The sequence below is a fragment of the Pezoporus occidentalis genome, unplaced genomic scaffold (genome assembly GCF_034315485.1).
Source record: "Pezoporus occidentalis ecotype Australia unplaced genomic scaffold, CSIRO_AGI_Poc_V1 ctg104, whole genome shotgun sequence".
Lineage (NCBI taxonomy): Eukaryota > Metazoa > Chordata > Aves > Psittaciformes > Psittacidae > Pezoporus > Pezoporus occidentalis.
In genome coordinates, this window is record NW_026912822.1 from 120252 (window position 1) to 137412 (window position 17161).

At 45.8% G+C, this 17161-nt stretch overlaps 1 protein-coding gene across 5 annotated transcripts; it reads right to left on the reverse strand.

The window, feature by feature from the left end:
• Window positions 1-725: 725 nt before the first annotated feature.
• On the reverse strand, window positions 726-16967 carry ING4 (inhibitor of growth family member 4). 5 transcript variants are annotated; one of them, XM_062617586.1, is made up of 9 exons: window positions 16166-16261; window positions 10324-10424; window positions 3799-3870; window positions 3430-3596; window positions 3121-3235; window positions 2689-2797; window positions 2229-2376; window positions 1769-1830; window positions 726-1593 (listed from the first exon to the last, which is right to left on the reverse strand). In XM_062617586.1, exons 2-9 carry the CDS (start codon window positions 10361-10363, stop codon window positions 1554-1556), a joined length of 753 nt encoding a protein of 250 aa, XP_062473570.1. In that variant the 5' UTR covers window positions 10364-10424; window positions 16166-16261; the 3' UTR covers window positions 726-1553. The 5 variants fall into 5 exon arrangements, with proteins under 5 accessions (XP_062473570.1, XP_062473585.1, XP_062473575.1 ...); XM_062617601.1 differs by lacking the exons at window positions 10324-10424; window positions 16166-16261 and adding an exon at window positions 16564-16967; XM_062617591.1 differs by lacking the exon at window positions 10324-10424 and having other exon boundaries at window positions 16166-16275.
• Window positions 16968-17161: the final 194 nt, after the last annotated feature.

Below are 17161 nucleotides of genomic sequence, written 5' to 3' on the forward strand. Positions count from 1 at the left end.
CCTCATACAAGTTAGCTATGAGGAAAACACTTCATGTTTCAGGTGGAAAGCTTAAACCCTCCTGAACAGCAGAAACAAGCAGGAAGGAGAGATTCAAGCTCATCAATCTCCAGGCCATGCCAACACAACGGGAAAGGGGGAGCTTCAGTATGGGTCATCTCCCCACAGTCACCAGACCCTACAAAGAGAGACTCATCTTCACTAATTGTTTTGGAGCCTTACATTATCTTGGTAACAGCAGATGGAGGTTCTGGCATCAAGGTGATCCAAGGTGGAAGTTACCAGGATATCTGAAAAACCTATCCACATTCTTGGATGTGCGTGGTTTGTCCTGCTGGCTTGTTTTCTCAGCTGTACTGCCCAACAGCCACAGTGAGGGTTGGCCTTCTATAATCTCCACCTCTCCTCAAGTAAGAGAAGACAACTGACGAAGTAAACACCAACAGAAATGGGAATAAATGTCTACCCTCATGTGAGGGCATGACTGAACAGGCAGGTATTTTTCACAGCCACTAGAAAGCTTAGTAACCTTTTCCAAGTACATTAGGACATTTCCAAGCCTGACTTAGGCAGAATGTCACTTATTAACACTGCAGGATTATTATATGAAAAAGCTGTATCACATTCATAATTTAGAATAAAAGCAGAGCTGCGAGAGAAGGAGTAACTGAAGAGACTAATTGCTGCAGTTTATTTTGGAGGTGACAGCAAAGTAAACAGGAGTATTTGTTTCAATGAACTTTATTTAACTCTGTATTATACAAGTGGGATCTGAATCCCCAAACTTCCCATCATCAACATAATGGAGAAGCACCACTGCACAATAAGGAAGGCAGAATTTTGGAGCTGGAAGACAGGCTAGATCAAGCCGTTTCTCCCTGTGTGGTCAGAAATTCTTCCTCCTTCACACTATGTGTTTCCCAGACCCGCAGGTTTTACCCCAGGAATAAGAGAGACAAAGCTAGTTCTAAACACTCTCTCTTCCTCCTGCTCTCCCCAACAAAAGAGGCTGCTCAATGCCAGTAGTGGAATGATTAAAGATAGGGAGTACATTAGGTTTGCAGTCTCTCAACCAGCCCACTAGATTAAGAAGTGGCCTGGTTACTCCCTCTCTCCTGAAAAAAATCCAGGAAAATCAAAGACCTAAAATGCTGAAGACTTACCTCCTTTCCTTCCCCCATCCCATAGCCTTGTTCTCTAAGCAGAGAGTAGGCAATGAACTCTGAGGAGGCTGAAGGAAAGCGAAGGAAAATCAGGGGCTACCTGAATCCCTGGGAATCTGGTGGCTACCCTGGTGCCCTCATTCATTCCCTTTGAGGCTCAGAGACCTGTTTGGAATAGTACACAGAGAGGGCTTTTCTTAGGGATTCGGAAGCACCCAGGGATACAGAACACAGAAGCCACCGTGAGGGTACACACCATTCCAGGGAGGGCCCAAACCACAAACAGGGCAAGACTCCCCCCAGCCAAGGCCTCAAGGGCTGGGGGAGCTGGGACGAGGCCCTGACAGGGGGAAGAAAGCTCCTGCAGCAGGACTTAGGGCTCATGGGATTTTACTTCTTCTTCCTCTCCTGGGAACAGCGAGGGCAGAACCTGACAGAAAGGGAAGCAAAAGCCTTTAGGCTTTTAGGACATGACATGAACCTCGAACATACAGTCCCAAAGGACCTTTTCCAAGGTCCCTGACAAAGCCTCCCCCTTCTGCCACTCAGGACCTCCCCTTCCCAAAGACCAATGTGCTCTCTCTCCATATTGCTTGCTCACTCACCATTTTCCTCTTGGTTTTGTTGTCAGACCCACACAGGCAAAATGAAACCATTCAATGGAACACTGTTGGGATAGAGAGCAGTCAGTCAAAAAGCCATTTTCTTTTGAAATCATTGCTTCTGGGCTACAACAATTTCCCAACATTAGATCACAGACTCCTAAATCCCTAGCAGTGATCAGGGAATGAAGACTCAAACCCAACCTATACATTGTTAGCAAGAACTCCCCTTTTCTCTTTCTAAGTGTGGGGGCAAGAAAACAACCCATCGTTTCAAGGAAAACTTGAAGAGGCACTTAACAAGTCCTGGTAAACCACCCCTCCACCCTTCCACACCACCTGAGGTAAGCCCTCTTTTTGTCACTGCTTGATGTATCATGCCCTGCCCAAGCAGGACAAGACTTTCCATGCAAGACTCTCTCCACTTCCTTCTCCTCCATTTACACCAAGAGCAGGCTCTTACATCTGGGTTGTCGCAGCCAATCATCTCCCCATAGGAAACCTGGTGGCAGAGGCAGTAAGTAGGCTCATTGGGATCGACTGGCATATCCAATACATCCGAAGGGTGCACATTTCCAAAGGTGACTGAAGGCATCCCATACTCTGTGCTACTGCAGACAGGAATAAAGTAGGTCAGCAAAATAACTGGCTTTGTGTCCCTTCACTTCTCCCAAGACAATGCCCTTGTTTGCTAGAGATGGTTCATACACCCAAGTTCACTGAAGTGATCTGCCTTCCCCTTCATGCCACACTCCCCTGAAAGAATTAAAAGGTCTCCTTCATCCTCCTTCCCAGAAAACGGACAGGGGACACACTGTCTAGTCTGGGTGTGTGCCAGATCCTTTGCAGGGAGGTTGGCTAGGCCTTCTTGGTTTGATCTGTAGTGCTGCTCCTCATTCCCACAAACCTCTTAAAACACTTACGTGCGGACAAGCTTCAGTTTCTTTTGGGTAGCTTTTGGTGCTTCCTCATCAGAGTTTTTCCCTTTAGAGCGAGCACGGGCAGCTTTCTTCTCTTTTTGGGCTCGGCCCTCTGGTAAGAAGAAACAAATGTGGTTCATCTGCCACCCTACCAAAATAGACACCTGATAGTAACAACCTCTCCACCACTACAATACACTCCCACTTCAGAGCGTGTATTGGCTTTGGGCCATGCACCCATCTTAATTTTATCTAGCGGCCTTGAATATGCTCACACACAAGAAGAGCCCAAGTCACCATCTTTTTACCTGTCCTTCAGATTCCAGCGTAACAGTCTTTGATCTGTACCACTCCAGTGCCTGCCTTCATCCCCACCACTTCCATAGTCACTTGGCTGCCTCCTGTATCAATCTGCAGCCCAGTGGTGGTACTCACTCTTCTTGCCCTTGCTGGAAGAACTGTCATAGTCACTCGACTCTATCTGCTTCTCCTTCAGGTCTGCTTCAAAGCGAGCGAGGTCTGTGTCCAGCCGACGGATGTGCTTATCAACCTGCGAAGATGAGAGTGATGACGAGTTACCATAGAACACAGCCCAGGAGGGCAAAGAGGAGAGGGCATGGGGCTTGCACTAAAGAGCTGAGAAGCAAGAGGGGGTAGGGCCTAGAAAAGAAATCAGGGCCTTCCAAGACTGGGGTCTTTAGCACAGCCTTTCACGTGGTAAACACTAGACACTCCCCTCCATACCATCTCATAGGTCTGCATAGCCAGCTGAACCTTGTCGTCCCCAAATTCCTTGCATTTCCCATAGGCCTCCTGGATTTGCTTGAGAAGCCCCAGTTTTTCCTCCGAAGACAAAGTCCGTGCATTGCTGATATACTCTGTGGCCAACTTATCGATCTCCGACTTGAGGTCTGAAACAAGTTCACCATTAAATACGTAAGTACACACATATGCCCACACACTACAGCCCTCCATTAAGAGAGGCTGAAGGATCAGAGCAGCTGTAGGCTTCCTCCTCTGCCCTGAGATCTTCACTGATCAAGGCAAAGAAAGGAAAAACTGGCCAAGCTGCATCCTTCCTGTCTCACCAACAAAACCATCTTCAAGCCTCACCTTCTGTCCTCTGATCCAGGTCTCGCATGAGCTGGAAGTTTCTCTGCAATTCAAATGGCAGGTTCTCAATACCTGCAGGGAAAGGAGGATACACAGAGAAGTCAGGTTCCTGTCCATGATGCGAATGCAGGAACAAAGCTAACTGACTTAACAACACATACACTACTCCAGTGATTCCCAAGACCCTTTCCTGGTGCACATTAGTGTGGTTCCCTTTGTTGTCAACTCTAAAGGAGACAGATTATAAAAACATGATATATTTAATCCAGGAGCATAGTTCTATAATAAATATTCGATAACAGAAAACTGCTGTCGAGCATAAGGGCCTACATTAGGAAAGCAGAAAACCAGAATTTGTAAAGTCAGTCATTATAATATAGAATCATAGAATTCCAAACTGGTTTGGGTTGGAAGGGACCTTAAAGCTCATCCAATTCCAATCCCCTGCCATGGGCAGGGGCACCTTCCACTAGACCAGGTTGCTCCATGCCCCGTCCAGCCTGGCATTGAACACTGCCAGGGATGGGGCAGCCACAGCTTCTCTGGGCACCCTGTGCCAGCGCCTCAGCACCCTCACAGGGAGGAACTTCTGCCTAAGAGCTCACCTAAATCTCCCCTCTGTCAGGTTAAAGCCATTCCCCTTGTCCTGTACCTGAGGGCCCTTGTCCAAACCCCCTCTCCAGGTTTCCTGTAGCCCCTTTAGGCACTGGGAGCTGATCTAAGATCTACACGGAGCCTTCTCTTCTCCATGCTGAAAAAGCCCAATATATCCATTTGAGCTCCATTCAATAATGGAAAAAATAGTACAGTAGCTGGTAAATAATGCCATTTAGTTATTTCTATACAGGGATGTACCAACTGAAGTTGACTGAATGCTAATTCACTGAAAAGTGAGTCTATTTTAGCACATCCATTTTACATATAGGGGACAGGAGACACTTTGTGAAAAGCCAAAGAACAAATCTGGGACAGGACAAGGAGCGGTGAACAGCAGTCTTAACCCTGTGTCACATGTTCCTTGTTTTTCCTTCTGCACTGTAATCTCAGTGTGGTCTGTCCAACACCTGGAAGGATGCTATACATTGTGAATAATAAATGTTCGTAGGGCTCAGGATGAGCAATGTGAAGTTGATAGCTAATTTTCAGTGTACTATGCTACTCATGCCCTAGGCATCACCTGATGCCCAACTGACAAAGCTGACAAAAACAATTCTCATTTTTCCATGCCTAATTAAAGCAAGATCTGGTGTCACTGCACTGACCTCAAGTCCAAGCTTGATTACTGTTACCTTTATACCTAATTAAAAAAAAATAATAAAATAGAGAAAGGTTGGGGAAAAAGCTCTTCAGAAACATAAGCATGTCTTCTTCCTGAACCCACACACCAATATATAGGGAGTGTGAACAACAGTGTGTCTACCCAGCATCAAAACCATCTCATACATCATTCCCAGCAGCAGTCTCTACTGTCCCTGCCACATGTTTCTACAGCAGAGGCACTTCCCTGAAAGGTCTGTATGCAAGTGGCAGGTTGTTAACAAGTACTACACATGCCCATGAGGTAAACCCAGCTGTGAGCCTCACTCTGCTCAGAAGCTGGTCCTTTAACTTCTTTTTTGCACAAATGGAACATACGAAATTACATACAGAATCCTTCTAAGTAACAAAACTATTACTTCAACAGAGTTCTGTTGCCATTTCTAATGTAAAGATCTTAGCAACGCTCAGACAGCAGGTGTCCTCAAGCACACAATCACACAGCACATACACATCGGCCCCTACATTCAAGGACAGTTAACAGAGCAAAATCAAAAACCGAGGAAGTGGCAAACTGAAGGCTGTGCATTCCCAAATATGATACTTCCACGTTTGTCCATGACAGACTTCACACAAGGTGCAAGCAGCTGACTACCAGATCACATCCCTATGGCTCAAAAACACATCTCCGAAGACAACAGGGACACAGTGCTGAAGATTATCATTGCTTAAAAACGGAACTTATGGCAAGGATGAAATCCAGTTTGGGAATCTCAAGACCATGCCTTTTCTTTTCCTGCAATCCCCAGTCTGGTTAACTCCAAACCTCTCAGTGTATACAGCAAATAAAACATGGATCATACTGCAGCATACTACTTTCCATTCCTCTCCAAAGCACCCCCTGCAGAAGACAAGACAGGTATTCTCTAGAGAAAAACAGTTTCTGTTCTTGGACTGTACACAATATGTCAAGTTTACACTGAGTTTAGCAATCCTGGAAGATCTCAACTTCTAAATTCTTCACTTTGTAGTTTTAGAAAAGGATTAATGTAATTTTTTTTCTCTTCTAAAAAGGAAAATCGGTAAAAGCACAAATTCTACTGGGTGTAGTCAGTTTTCCCTCAGCCAGGATAGAAACCTTTAAACAGTGAACACCCAAGCTGGCACAAAAACCAGTAGGATGCTATTGTCTGAGCAGAACCACCCTACATAAGGTTATGGCCACGTTTCACAGGACCTTTTCACAGCACAAACACAGGTAGGACTTTGCTTCTGTACCAGCAACCTGAAAGGGACCAGGGAGGTTGGATGATCTTAAGGTCCTTTCCAACCCTAACCATTCCATGATTCTATGCTCTAGCTTTTCCAGCTATTAGTGTAAACAATCTGCCATCAGCACATCATGCCCTCATCTGGGAAGCCTCTGTCTTCCCTTTGCCTCTACATGCCTAGTCTCATCTTTTCAGCCCATGTCATCGATCCTTCAGAGCACTTGCCACCTATCCCAGTGCCTCCAGCCTGGTTACCTGGTTACCCCATGCAGAGCCCCCTGCTCCCAGTGGCTCTTGGCAGCGCCAGAGAGGCTTCACCCAGCTCAGTCTCTGGCCTAGCAGACACTGAACACAGACACAGTCAAACATGCATGAGCACTGATCTTCCAGAGGCTCATTAGTTGGGCAAGGTTTCCACAGGGACTGATGAGACAAACGCCTGTCATTTGAATTCCTTCTCTGCTAAACCCAGCAAAATGATTTCCTAAAACTGCAGCAAAATGTTCCACCTGCAACTCTATTATTGGACCAATGTTCTGTAATTGCTTCATCAGTAAACTGGGAGAAAATGAAACAAGTGACAGTACAGTGACTTTACAATCAGAACTGGTATAAAGACACTTTATCTATTCAACTGAAAGAGGGAGGAAGCCGAGTGCACAACTACAAATTATGATCTGGAGAGTGTGGCGAGAACAAAAAGCACAGCAAGATTAAGCTGCAGCTAAGCAAGTTTTAACTGAGCAACAAACTATTTGTATCGTATATAGTTTTGTCTAACTATGGGAAAGTTTTCTGCTATCTGCAGCTTAACTCAAAAGCCCTTACATACCCTTACACAGAAGTGATGCTCTGCATCACAGGATTCTATTACAGTAGTGAAAACACTTGCTGGAATTGCCTGGCTTGTGCTGTGGTAGTGATTGGACATCACCACCCTCACAGTCCCATTAAAAAGAAACCAAAACAAACCTAAGAGTTACGTTGTCATTTCCTCATTCCTACCAGTGCAACACTTTCCTCAGTCTTTTTCAAAACATTCCTGTTACTCATGGAATTTTGCTTCCTCCTCTTCTTTTACAATTAATGTGCTCTTATTGTAAGATGCACCTGAACTTTTAATGACTAAATACTATCATAAAATACACAAATAATTCTCACATTCTGAAATGGAACACAGTAAAGGAGAAGCACCCTTGAGGCCTCCTTGATCACTAGAGCAGGCAGCAGTCACTCTCTGCCAGACAGGGAACAACCCCACAGAAAATTAAAGAAAATCGAGGGCCTCTTTTTACATGAAATGGAAGCAGGAGAGGAAGAGGAGGATGGTGAAGATGTACAGTGAAGAAAGTGGCTAGCAGCTTGGCCCAAAGTGTGGGCTGGCATCAGTGCAACTGTGTCCATGTGTACAGGTCCACACAGCCACATGCAGCCCCACTGTGCCCCACTCATCCCTCCCACAGCACGATTAGCCTGAAAATCATCAGAGCAGGTCTCTCACTGAGGTTCTTCCCACTTCTTCCTTTTCTTACCCTGTTTTGACACAAGCTAAAGTCTCTCTACCTACCTTCATCTTTCCTTTCCTGAATTCTTAACCCTTCACTACTCCCTTTCTTTTTTTAACTATTTTATTCTTTTCTTTCCTTATCACTCCTTCCCTCACTCATTCCTCTGCAGGCATCCATAACCACGCTGCCTCATCCCTTAAGAACCACACATTCTCACTCTCCAAAAGTCAGCATCCATCACCACCCTCCCTCCCCTCCAATTATTATCATTTTATCTATTTCTTTATAGAAACACATGTGGGGTGTCAGGTGTAGGCAACTGATACTTAAACTTCAGCTCCTTAACTCTGATGTCAACTCTGACACACACAACGCAGAAAGCAAACCCACCCAACCTGGTAACTTCCACTGCGCTTCAGCCCTCCACAGCACGGCTGTTACCTCTGCTGGACAGCAGGTTTGTACCATGACAATGTCCAAATTCCTAGAGAGATCCATTACACCAAGGACTATCCAAACACACAGTGCCTTTCCCGAGACATCTGTTCACCAACCGTGTTCAGATGCATGTTGAGATTTATTAAAAAGCATGAAAATACATTCTGAAACATAGCCGAGGCTACTGTGTTCAACAGTACAGATTTCAGCAAACACTTTAAACACCCAATGCTGAAGGCAATTAAAAAAATCCTGCTTGTGTCAGGGACCTCCACAATGTTCTTCAGCCCCCGAGACAAGGAACTGCCTGGGATCTAACACTGGAAGCACACATGATGGTATTCCATACTTCTAATTTTGTAGCATCTAAAGTATGCTGCAGGACAACCGGCTTACAGCAACCTTCAGGAGCTTCCTTGTTTCCCCATTAGGGGCAGGATGGCTTTATACTACTCTATCCCTCCTTTTAGAGGCTATAACCCTTTTAAACTGCTGCTTCTACTCCGTCCTATGTCCTAAAATAATTATCTTCTTATGCACTAATATATACCTTTCTCTCTATTCACATATGGCTCAGCCCTACTGCAATATATCTGTCCTAACCTATAACATTATTCTCACAACACCTTTGTAAGGGATACTACTACCCTCCTTTTTACAAGCAGGGTACTGAGGTGCATGGTAGACTGATTTAGCCACAGACACCCAGGAAGTCTGTGGCTATGTCATATACCCTGAGTTCTGGGCCAGTGCACTACACACTAGTCCATGAGGTGCATCTCCTTCAGGATCTGTCCAAAGAAACACATATCAGTCAGCAAGGACAGTCAACGTACCAGCCACAGAAACCTAATACTCCCCCAGAGACCCTTTTCTTGAGGAGGGAGGGCTTCTTTTGTCGTCTTATTATTATATTAGTTTAATGCCACAGTATCCAAAGCCAAAACAGTAGGCAATGTTGTTAAGTCTCATAAAAGGGATCTTTCTTGCTGTGTTAAAGATCAACCTTTGATTTCAGCAGCTTGGAGGCCTTGGAAGACTGACATGTCAAATGAGACTTGCACCACCCCAGGCATTCCCAGCCTGTCACAGACCTCCAACGGCAGGGACCACCACCAAAGAGATCACAGGGCTGTTTGCCAAAATGGTCACATCAGATTTGCTGTTGGGCAAGTGAAAAAATGCAGAGGAAATGCAGTATGCTTTGTCGTGTAAAGCCATCTTGTATCAACTCTGATAAAAGCACTGGTTAACAACAAAACCAATTCTGAATGAGCTGGTCATTAACAATAACAACTGTATTCGCTTAGCGTGGGCTATGCCATGCTATGAATCACCAAATTCTCTCCCCTGCATGAGAGAATTGTAATTTTCTACAGATCATGTATGCTGCACCACACATGCAACTAATCCAAAGTCTCAAGAAGGTGAAAGGCATCTTTCACTATGCTAAAACAAGACATTTGCATATCTGCGGTATGGTGTGAGAAACCATAGAGGCATGAACAGGAAGGCAGGGCTGCATGCTACGCTGTGGAGGGGATGAGAGTAATGACAGGAGGCAAAGCAAGGGATAAAAGAACTGCTGTGGAATTTGGAATGCAGCCAGGACTGGGAACGAATGAAGGGCTAGCCCACAGCAAGTCCTGACATCACACCCATGCCCTCTCATCTTGTATTAAGATGACAATACACATCATACCCTCATTTGATGAGGCTCTACAGAGGAAAATCCAGACAGATGCAGCTATTCCAAAAGAATAATCCTATTTTACAGGGTTAACTAACGTTATCAAGGAATGAACTGACATGGGAATGTCTTTTGTAGGAGAAAGAAGATGACTTTCAAGAGGGCATATGCTGCTTCTGTTGTTCTGTGCTTATGCTGACAGAAGTTTCCTAGTATTGACAAGCCCTGGACTGCTGCAACGCTATGTGCCTATTGACATACACAAGTAGAAGGAGCAAAGGAAACCTGATGCCTCCCTACTCAGTATAAAAAAGGGAAAAAATCCAAAAGAAAATTACTACACAGAACCATGTTAACTTACCAGCTGAGGACTCCTCATCTAAGTCTGCTGTCTCCATCATCCTCTTCACTGAGGCAGATATGTCCTAGTGTCTGCTCCTGGAACAGGTCCTGACTGGTGGCCTCCAAGACAATGGAATTAATATCAAGCAGCCATCTGAGTAGACAGGCCAGCGACATCCTTCTACTTCTTAAACTCACCAAGGTTACTAGCCCTCTGCTCACTATTCTCCCAACCATTTAGGTCTAATTTAGACCAAATGTTGGCAGAATCTAGTTGCTCAGAGGTTTGGGGTGGAGGAAGATGGAAACACTTTTTATTGTTTTGTTATCATTCTTTACCAACATCTTATGCTGACATTTATTCAGTAACAGAGCAGGGCAGCCACAGGGAAATTTGAACTTCCTTCCAGTCTGGCACACACTTCCCAACTGGCACAATGTGTACTCCCCATTTAGCAAGGCAAATAAAGCAACAGACTCATCAGTCCAGGCAGGTCGTATGTTGTGGACAGTGTTAACTTGAACCAGCAGGGAAGGTGCTGTTGGAGAAAGTGCACCCCACAAACATGACCTTTCCATCCACCTCATCTATGTGAGCAACTGGGCAGACGTCCTCAGCAGCAGAACATAGGTAGGTGAGTGGAGATGTCACTTTGTAATAAATTCAGACACCAGGCAGTTGAGGAGAACTCCGTGCCTTCATTCTGAGGCCATAAAAAATAAACGTGTGTTGTCACTAAGTATACTTACTTTATTCCAATACCCACTAGATGGATAAACCTAGAAAGCACCAAGGGTAGAAAATACATGTGGCTGCAGAGCAGTCCTGTGGACTGTAGAGACAATCCCTACACTCATGGCACATTCACATATGAACAGAGATTTGCAGAAAACTATTTGGACTGTTTCCTAATATGTGTACTTCAACAGTGCCTAAAGAAGCTCTGCAACCCTTAAAAAAATTCCAAACATGAAGAAAACTCATTATCTGGAAAATCTGTATTAGTCACCCTTCCTTTCTCCCCCTCAAAGCCCCCATTACAGTATTTCTAAACCCAGTATGAGAGCAAAGCACAGTAACTCAAGTTTGAGCAAATACAAATTAATGAGTCTCCAGGCACATTCAAGCTTCTCATCACAAACTACTGTTTCCTTCCTTCTTATTCTTCGTCCACTCCTTTCTACATCTCTAACTCCTCTGCACCCGGTTTTCCCCTTACTAAAGCTGCGCTGCTTTCTTGGCATGAGGAAAAGCACTTCAGTATCTTGCTCTCTCCCCTCAGAAGCAGGCATAAAATGGTTTAGAGACCAGGAGGAGAACAATATTTGAAGGGATGGAAATCTTTTCATGCTTAACTTCAGCCACTGAAGAAAACTGAGGAAAAAGTCTGGCTCAAAGAAAAACACTCGGGAAGAAGGGGGAAAGAAACATTCCTCTTCTTCCCCTTCCCAAATCCTTTGGCTCAGTATAGTCACTGAAGGGGGAGCTTCACTAGGATAGGAAGGAAGGTGATCAGAGTGGACAAGATGTGGAGTTCATCTATCAGGATGTTCAGCACAGAAGGAATGTGTATATTTTTCTGCTGCAAAAACATCTGCTAGGAGCATAACACATTTAGGACAGATACGCTTTGCAACTGAAAGCTTAGAGCAAAGGCAAGGGCATGTTTAATCCTAGGTCTAAACCCGGTTTCAAATTACAGCAAGGACATGAAAGCTACAGACGTACCAGAACCAGGAAGATGCCAGACACCTTTTACTAAGAGAACTGTTGATAACTTGGCTATTCCACAAAAATCTCCTGGAAAAGAACTTTAGATGCCCAAAGGAGAGAGCTCAGAATTTATGAAGTGAGGCTGCATACCGAGCTTTGTCAGGCTGCTTGTGCATTGTGACATTTAGTTTTTAAGTACGTAACCACATGAGATTTTCATACAAGGCGTTTCTCATTCCCTAGTGACTGAGCAGTGATTCAAAGTTTTATTTTATTCTCTCTGCTCAATACAGTGTCACACATACACAGCCCAAAAGCCAAGCTGAAAATTGACCTAGTAATCAGCTTTTCAAGGTGCTCATTATTGTGACATTAGACTGCTTTTTCACAAGCTGCTGTGGAGCAGCCTGCTTCCCTTCCCAATAAAATGAAGGTCAAGAGATTTACTGAGGCAAAGAGATTAGAGCCAAGAAGACCAGCTAATTACAAACATACCTCTTGAAATGTCTAAAAATGCTCCATAGCCTGACTTTTCAGAATTATCTGCTCAGAGCAGACTTCAGTTGCAGCTATGAACATTCGGCACATCAGCTCCTCTGACTACAGATTTGCACTCAGAATTTGAGGGAAGCATAGCATTACAGGAGAACCTGTAAAAAGCGTGACCCCCCCCCAAAATAAACAAACCCAAACTCACTTTGTCAGAGGGGTATTCAACTGCCTCAAGCATAAGACCACCTTTTTTTCTTCCTACAATCTCCACTTAATTCATTATACACCTTCCTTTCTTCAAGGATATGAAGAGGTCCTACAAAACAACTGCCCTCTTTCATCACACACTCCTCATTCATTCCCTGAGCAGATCCAGCCAGTAAACCATATGAAAGAGAATCTCTGTGGGAGGAAAAAGAAAATCAACTGAAAACTGTGTCTGCATTAGCACTATGATACTAAAAGAATTCCATTCCAAGGACATGTAAATATTAGACATTTTTAGAAGAGCTGACCAAGGGTTCTAGTCTATTTGTTTATTTCAATTTTCAGGAATTTTTTGAACATCAGTGAACTGCTTTAAAACTGAACTGAATGTTTTTAAAGACTGAAATAATGTTTAAAAAACAAAGGGAAGGAATGAGTGAGGGGGAGGCTGAATGCTGTCAGACAGGCATGAAAAGAAACGGAAGAGCTGATCTGAGATCACCTCAAAGAACCAAACAAGGGCAACAATACACACTAAGTGGTAAACTTGCCTGACTGGACCTTTTGTAGTAAGAGTATACATTTCATTAATGAAAATAACTTTTTTAAGTCATAAGACTACAGCTTGCATCAAATACTCTATGTAGTATCAGGAAGTATCATGCATAACAAGCTAGAATAAGAAAACAAACAAAAGATACATTAAAAAGACTTCAGACTGCTACATAAGGCTTTGGAATGCATTATAGAGAACTATCAGCAGTGGCTGCACCACTCATGCAAATCACACAGAAGCAGTTCTTGATCCAACAAAAGAAGAGTTAGTCACTTGGAAGCGAGTTGCAGACTGCAAGAACGAGAATGGAAGGAAGACACCGCTGCGACAGCAAGAGACAGCCTGACTGCAAGCAAATACTTTCCATCAAGTCTTACAGGGTAATACATTTAGGAGCAAGGAATACAAGTGATGGATAAAGGATGCTGGACCATATTTCTAAGAAACAGAAAGACTGTATCATATCAGTATCATGGTAGATAGTTACCTGAATCTGAGCTTCCAGCTGAAATGCAATACGCAACAGAGATAAGGGTATACCCAACAGAAGAATGATAACCTGACTTTAGTTAGTATCATGAAGAAGACTGGTTACTACTGGTTACTAAAGGGCTGTATGCATTTTCAGAGAGTCAGAACTTCAAGTTGGATGTCAGAAGATTAGAGCAGGCTTGGAGAAGAAAAACACGGGTTATTAGAAACCTGAAAAAGATGTTATTACAAGTAGCTCTTTTCTTCCCACCCACCCCCCCCCCCAAGTTACCAGAAAGAAGGTTCAGATTTCATCAACTGCAATCTACACAGAGAAGAAACTTTTAATAACGGAACACTTCAACATGGCAGGTAAAACACTCTGTAGGTGCAATGACTAATTACTGGAACTGTGAAAATTAACTACAGCCAAAAATCACAAAACCATGCCAGGAAAGCCTATCAGCAAACTAACTTACTGCATACTGAGATGTTCTTTGATTCTAAGTATTACAATTCATATGATGTGTTTTTCTGAAAGAAACCTTTTTCTCAAAGAAGTACTTTTAGATTGTGCACATGACTTAAAAAAAAAAAAGAAAAAGAAAGATACCTTAAAAATGACAGTCCATACCCCCTTATTAATATCCACCCTTCAACAGGGCAAGAATCTCTAGCTCAATTGCAGGACCACATGTTTCAGCTGAGAGAGAAAATTTGACATTTTCTCTGGATGCTTCTACTAGAGGGGAACAGAGCAGTTTCCACAGGGGTCACTACTTGTAGCTGAGAGTGACAACAAAATCCAGAAATGTCTGACTTTGGTGGGAGCACTAGCCAGCAAGCTCCTCTACAACTTCCTTTCTCTCTGACTTGGTACCTACTGTACCCCTCCAAACTCAGTGCTGTATATTTCTCATTTCTGCCTACCATCTGCAAATCCCTGTCTTTCAATCCTCTATCTTCACACCGCAGCTCTTACTCCAAATACACTTGTGCTCACTCAATAGCAAATCCCTGCATCCTCCCTGCACACTTACTTCTCATCCATCTGTATCTTTCTCCTCTTGCCTAGTCCCTGTCCTCCCAGCTCTTGGCCATCTTTACTGAGGAGCCTCAGTCAACTGCATTCTTCCACAACAGAATGAGAACAACAGATGAATGTATGCTTTTGAACAGCATCCTTGCTCCTCTCTTAACAATCTGCCTTCCCATCCACCTCTTCTTCCTAGCTTTTGCAGCCTCCTTCCTAGCAGCTCCTAGATCCTTGCCTGTTCACCTCCAGCTTCTTTCAGCTTTCACTGAAACCTATTATTATTCTTGAACTTCTCTAACTTAATCTTCACGAGGTTTCCTTTCCTAATGACAAAAGGAGCACTGAAGACACAAAGGTTGAACCCCCTTGCCTCCACATCAACGCTGTGTCACCTCTATGCTGGAGGAAACCCAGTGCAGCAAAATAACTGAATGACCAAGCTCCAGTGCTTGTAAGCATATACAAATAGACAGCAAGAGCTTTAAGTTCGCCAGGTATGGTGAATTAAAACATGTTACCAGAACTACCACACTTTAACCACTGCACTCCATCAACATGATACCCCATCTCTAGTGCCGAGGGCAGATCAGAAGGAAAATGTGAAAACACCATTCCTCAAAGCACAGGTTACTACATCTTAAACCGTTAGTTCATTCCTTCAAAAACAATTGCTGTGATTAGCCTACTCGGCTGTTTTTAGAACACAGGGGTAGAACAGGCATCGAAAGTCTTATCCCCAAAGTCTGACAAAGTTTAAACACCTTATGTCAGGAAGACGTCAAAGAAGGGCTCCGATAACGCTACAAACTCCCTTAGTGTTTAGAGAGCTCTCCTTCGACCAGCAAAACAGGACTGCACGTGTAAAACCACAGCCCAGGAAGCGAGCTAAACCACCTCCCGACAGACACGAAAGCTGTCTTTGCCGGGATTTCACCAGCCGGGCACTTTATTTCGGGAAAGCCACTGACAGCCGGGCTGCGGCTCCCGAGAGGAGGCGGCTGAGGCAGCACTGGGCTCCTTGCTCCGAGGACAACCAAACGCTCGGCGCCGGTGTCAGCGGGGCTGGGCTACCATCGGAGCCGCAGCCGAGCCCGTCCCCACGGCGGAGGGGCAGTCCGTGCCGCCGCCGCCGCCGCCGTTTCGAAACAGCCCCGAGTCTCCTCTACGCGGCGGGCGGGGCCTCTCCGCAAGGCCCCATGACGGGCCGGCCGCGCCAGGCTACCTGCCGCCAGAGAGGCTCGGAGCAGGCCGCGGGCGCTCCGGGGAGGGCGCGGTCAGCCCCCGGGCAGAGATCGGACCCCGCAGGGCCCCGCCCCGAGCCGCGGTCCGTTCGTGCCAGGGCGGCCCCAGCCGCGGCCCCCGGCCCCGCCCCCGGCGGCTCTTACTATCCAGGTAGTGCTCCAGGTACATCCCCGCCGCCATCTTGGGCCCGCACACACGGGCGCTTCCGGCGGGAGCCGGACGCCGGCGCTCCCCCCCCCCCCCCCCCCCCCCCCTCCGGAAACAGCGGTGCCCGGCTGCGGCCGCCGCTTCCGCCCGCCTGCCCGGGCGCTTCCGTGCGCTCACGCCGCCATTTCGGGTCCTGCGGCGCTGCCCCTTCCCCCGGCCGGTGTGTCCTGCCCGCCCCCCGCCGCTTCAGCAGCACCGGCGGTGACGGAGGCGGGGTGAGCTGCGGGAGCAACCCGGGCCGCCCCGCTGCTGGTTGCAGACAGGAGGATTAGGAGGGGCGGCCCGGCTGCAGGGAGGCAGGGGAGCAGGCCCGGGGGTGCGGGCAGGTAAATACCTGCTGCCTTCATCTCCGCAGTAAAAGAAACGGGCTTCGTCTTTTGGAGGCTACGGAGGTGTCTCCTGGGCACTCCCGGCGGATAATCTGGGGAGGAAGTGCTGTTAGTTTGTTACGGCACTCTAGTCTCCATTCACCGTGTAACTCGCCACGAGAACCTTCTGCTGTGCTACAGAGACTGCCTTTGCTGTAAAATGATTATGGCACAAACTTAACAACTGACAAACTGACGAAACAGTGAAGTTAAACGCGTGGCTCCGTGCTCTTCGCTCCTCCGTGCCAGACCCACTTTCATGACCATCCATCATGAGCCACTTCTAGGTCAGAGATCCTCCTGTTCAGGAGTCATTCCCCAGCCTGCCTTTTACTACTGAGTGCACATGCAGGGTATGGTGTCTGCCAGGGCTCTTCAGGAAGGAGGGTGAGGTCACCTTATGAAGGAACACAGACAAAATTACCTGACTTCTTTTGATCCTTCAGGTCTGGAATATCCAGGATGGTTGTTTCAATAGGTCAGTATTAATTCAGCCTCCCATATAGTTTAGGAGGCACTGGGCGTTTTTGGCAAATGTTACATTTCATCCACTTTCCTCCTGCC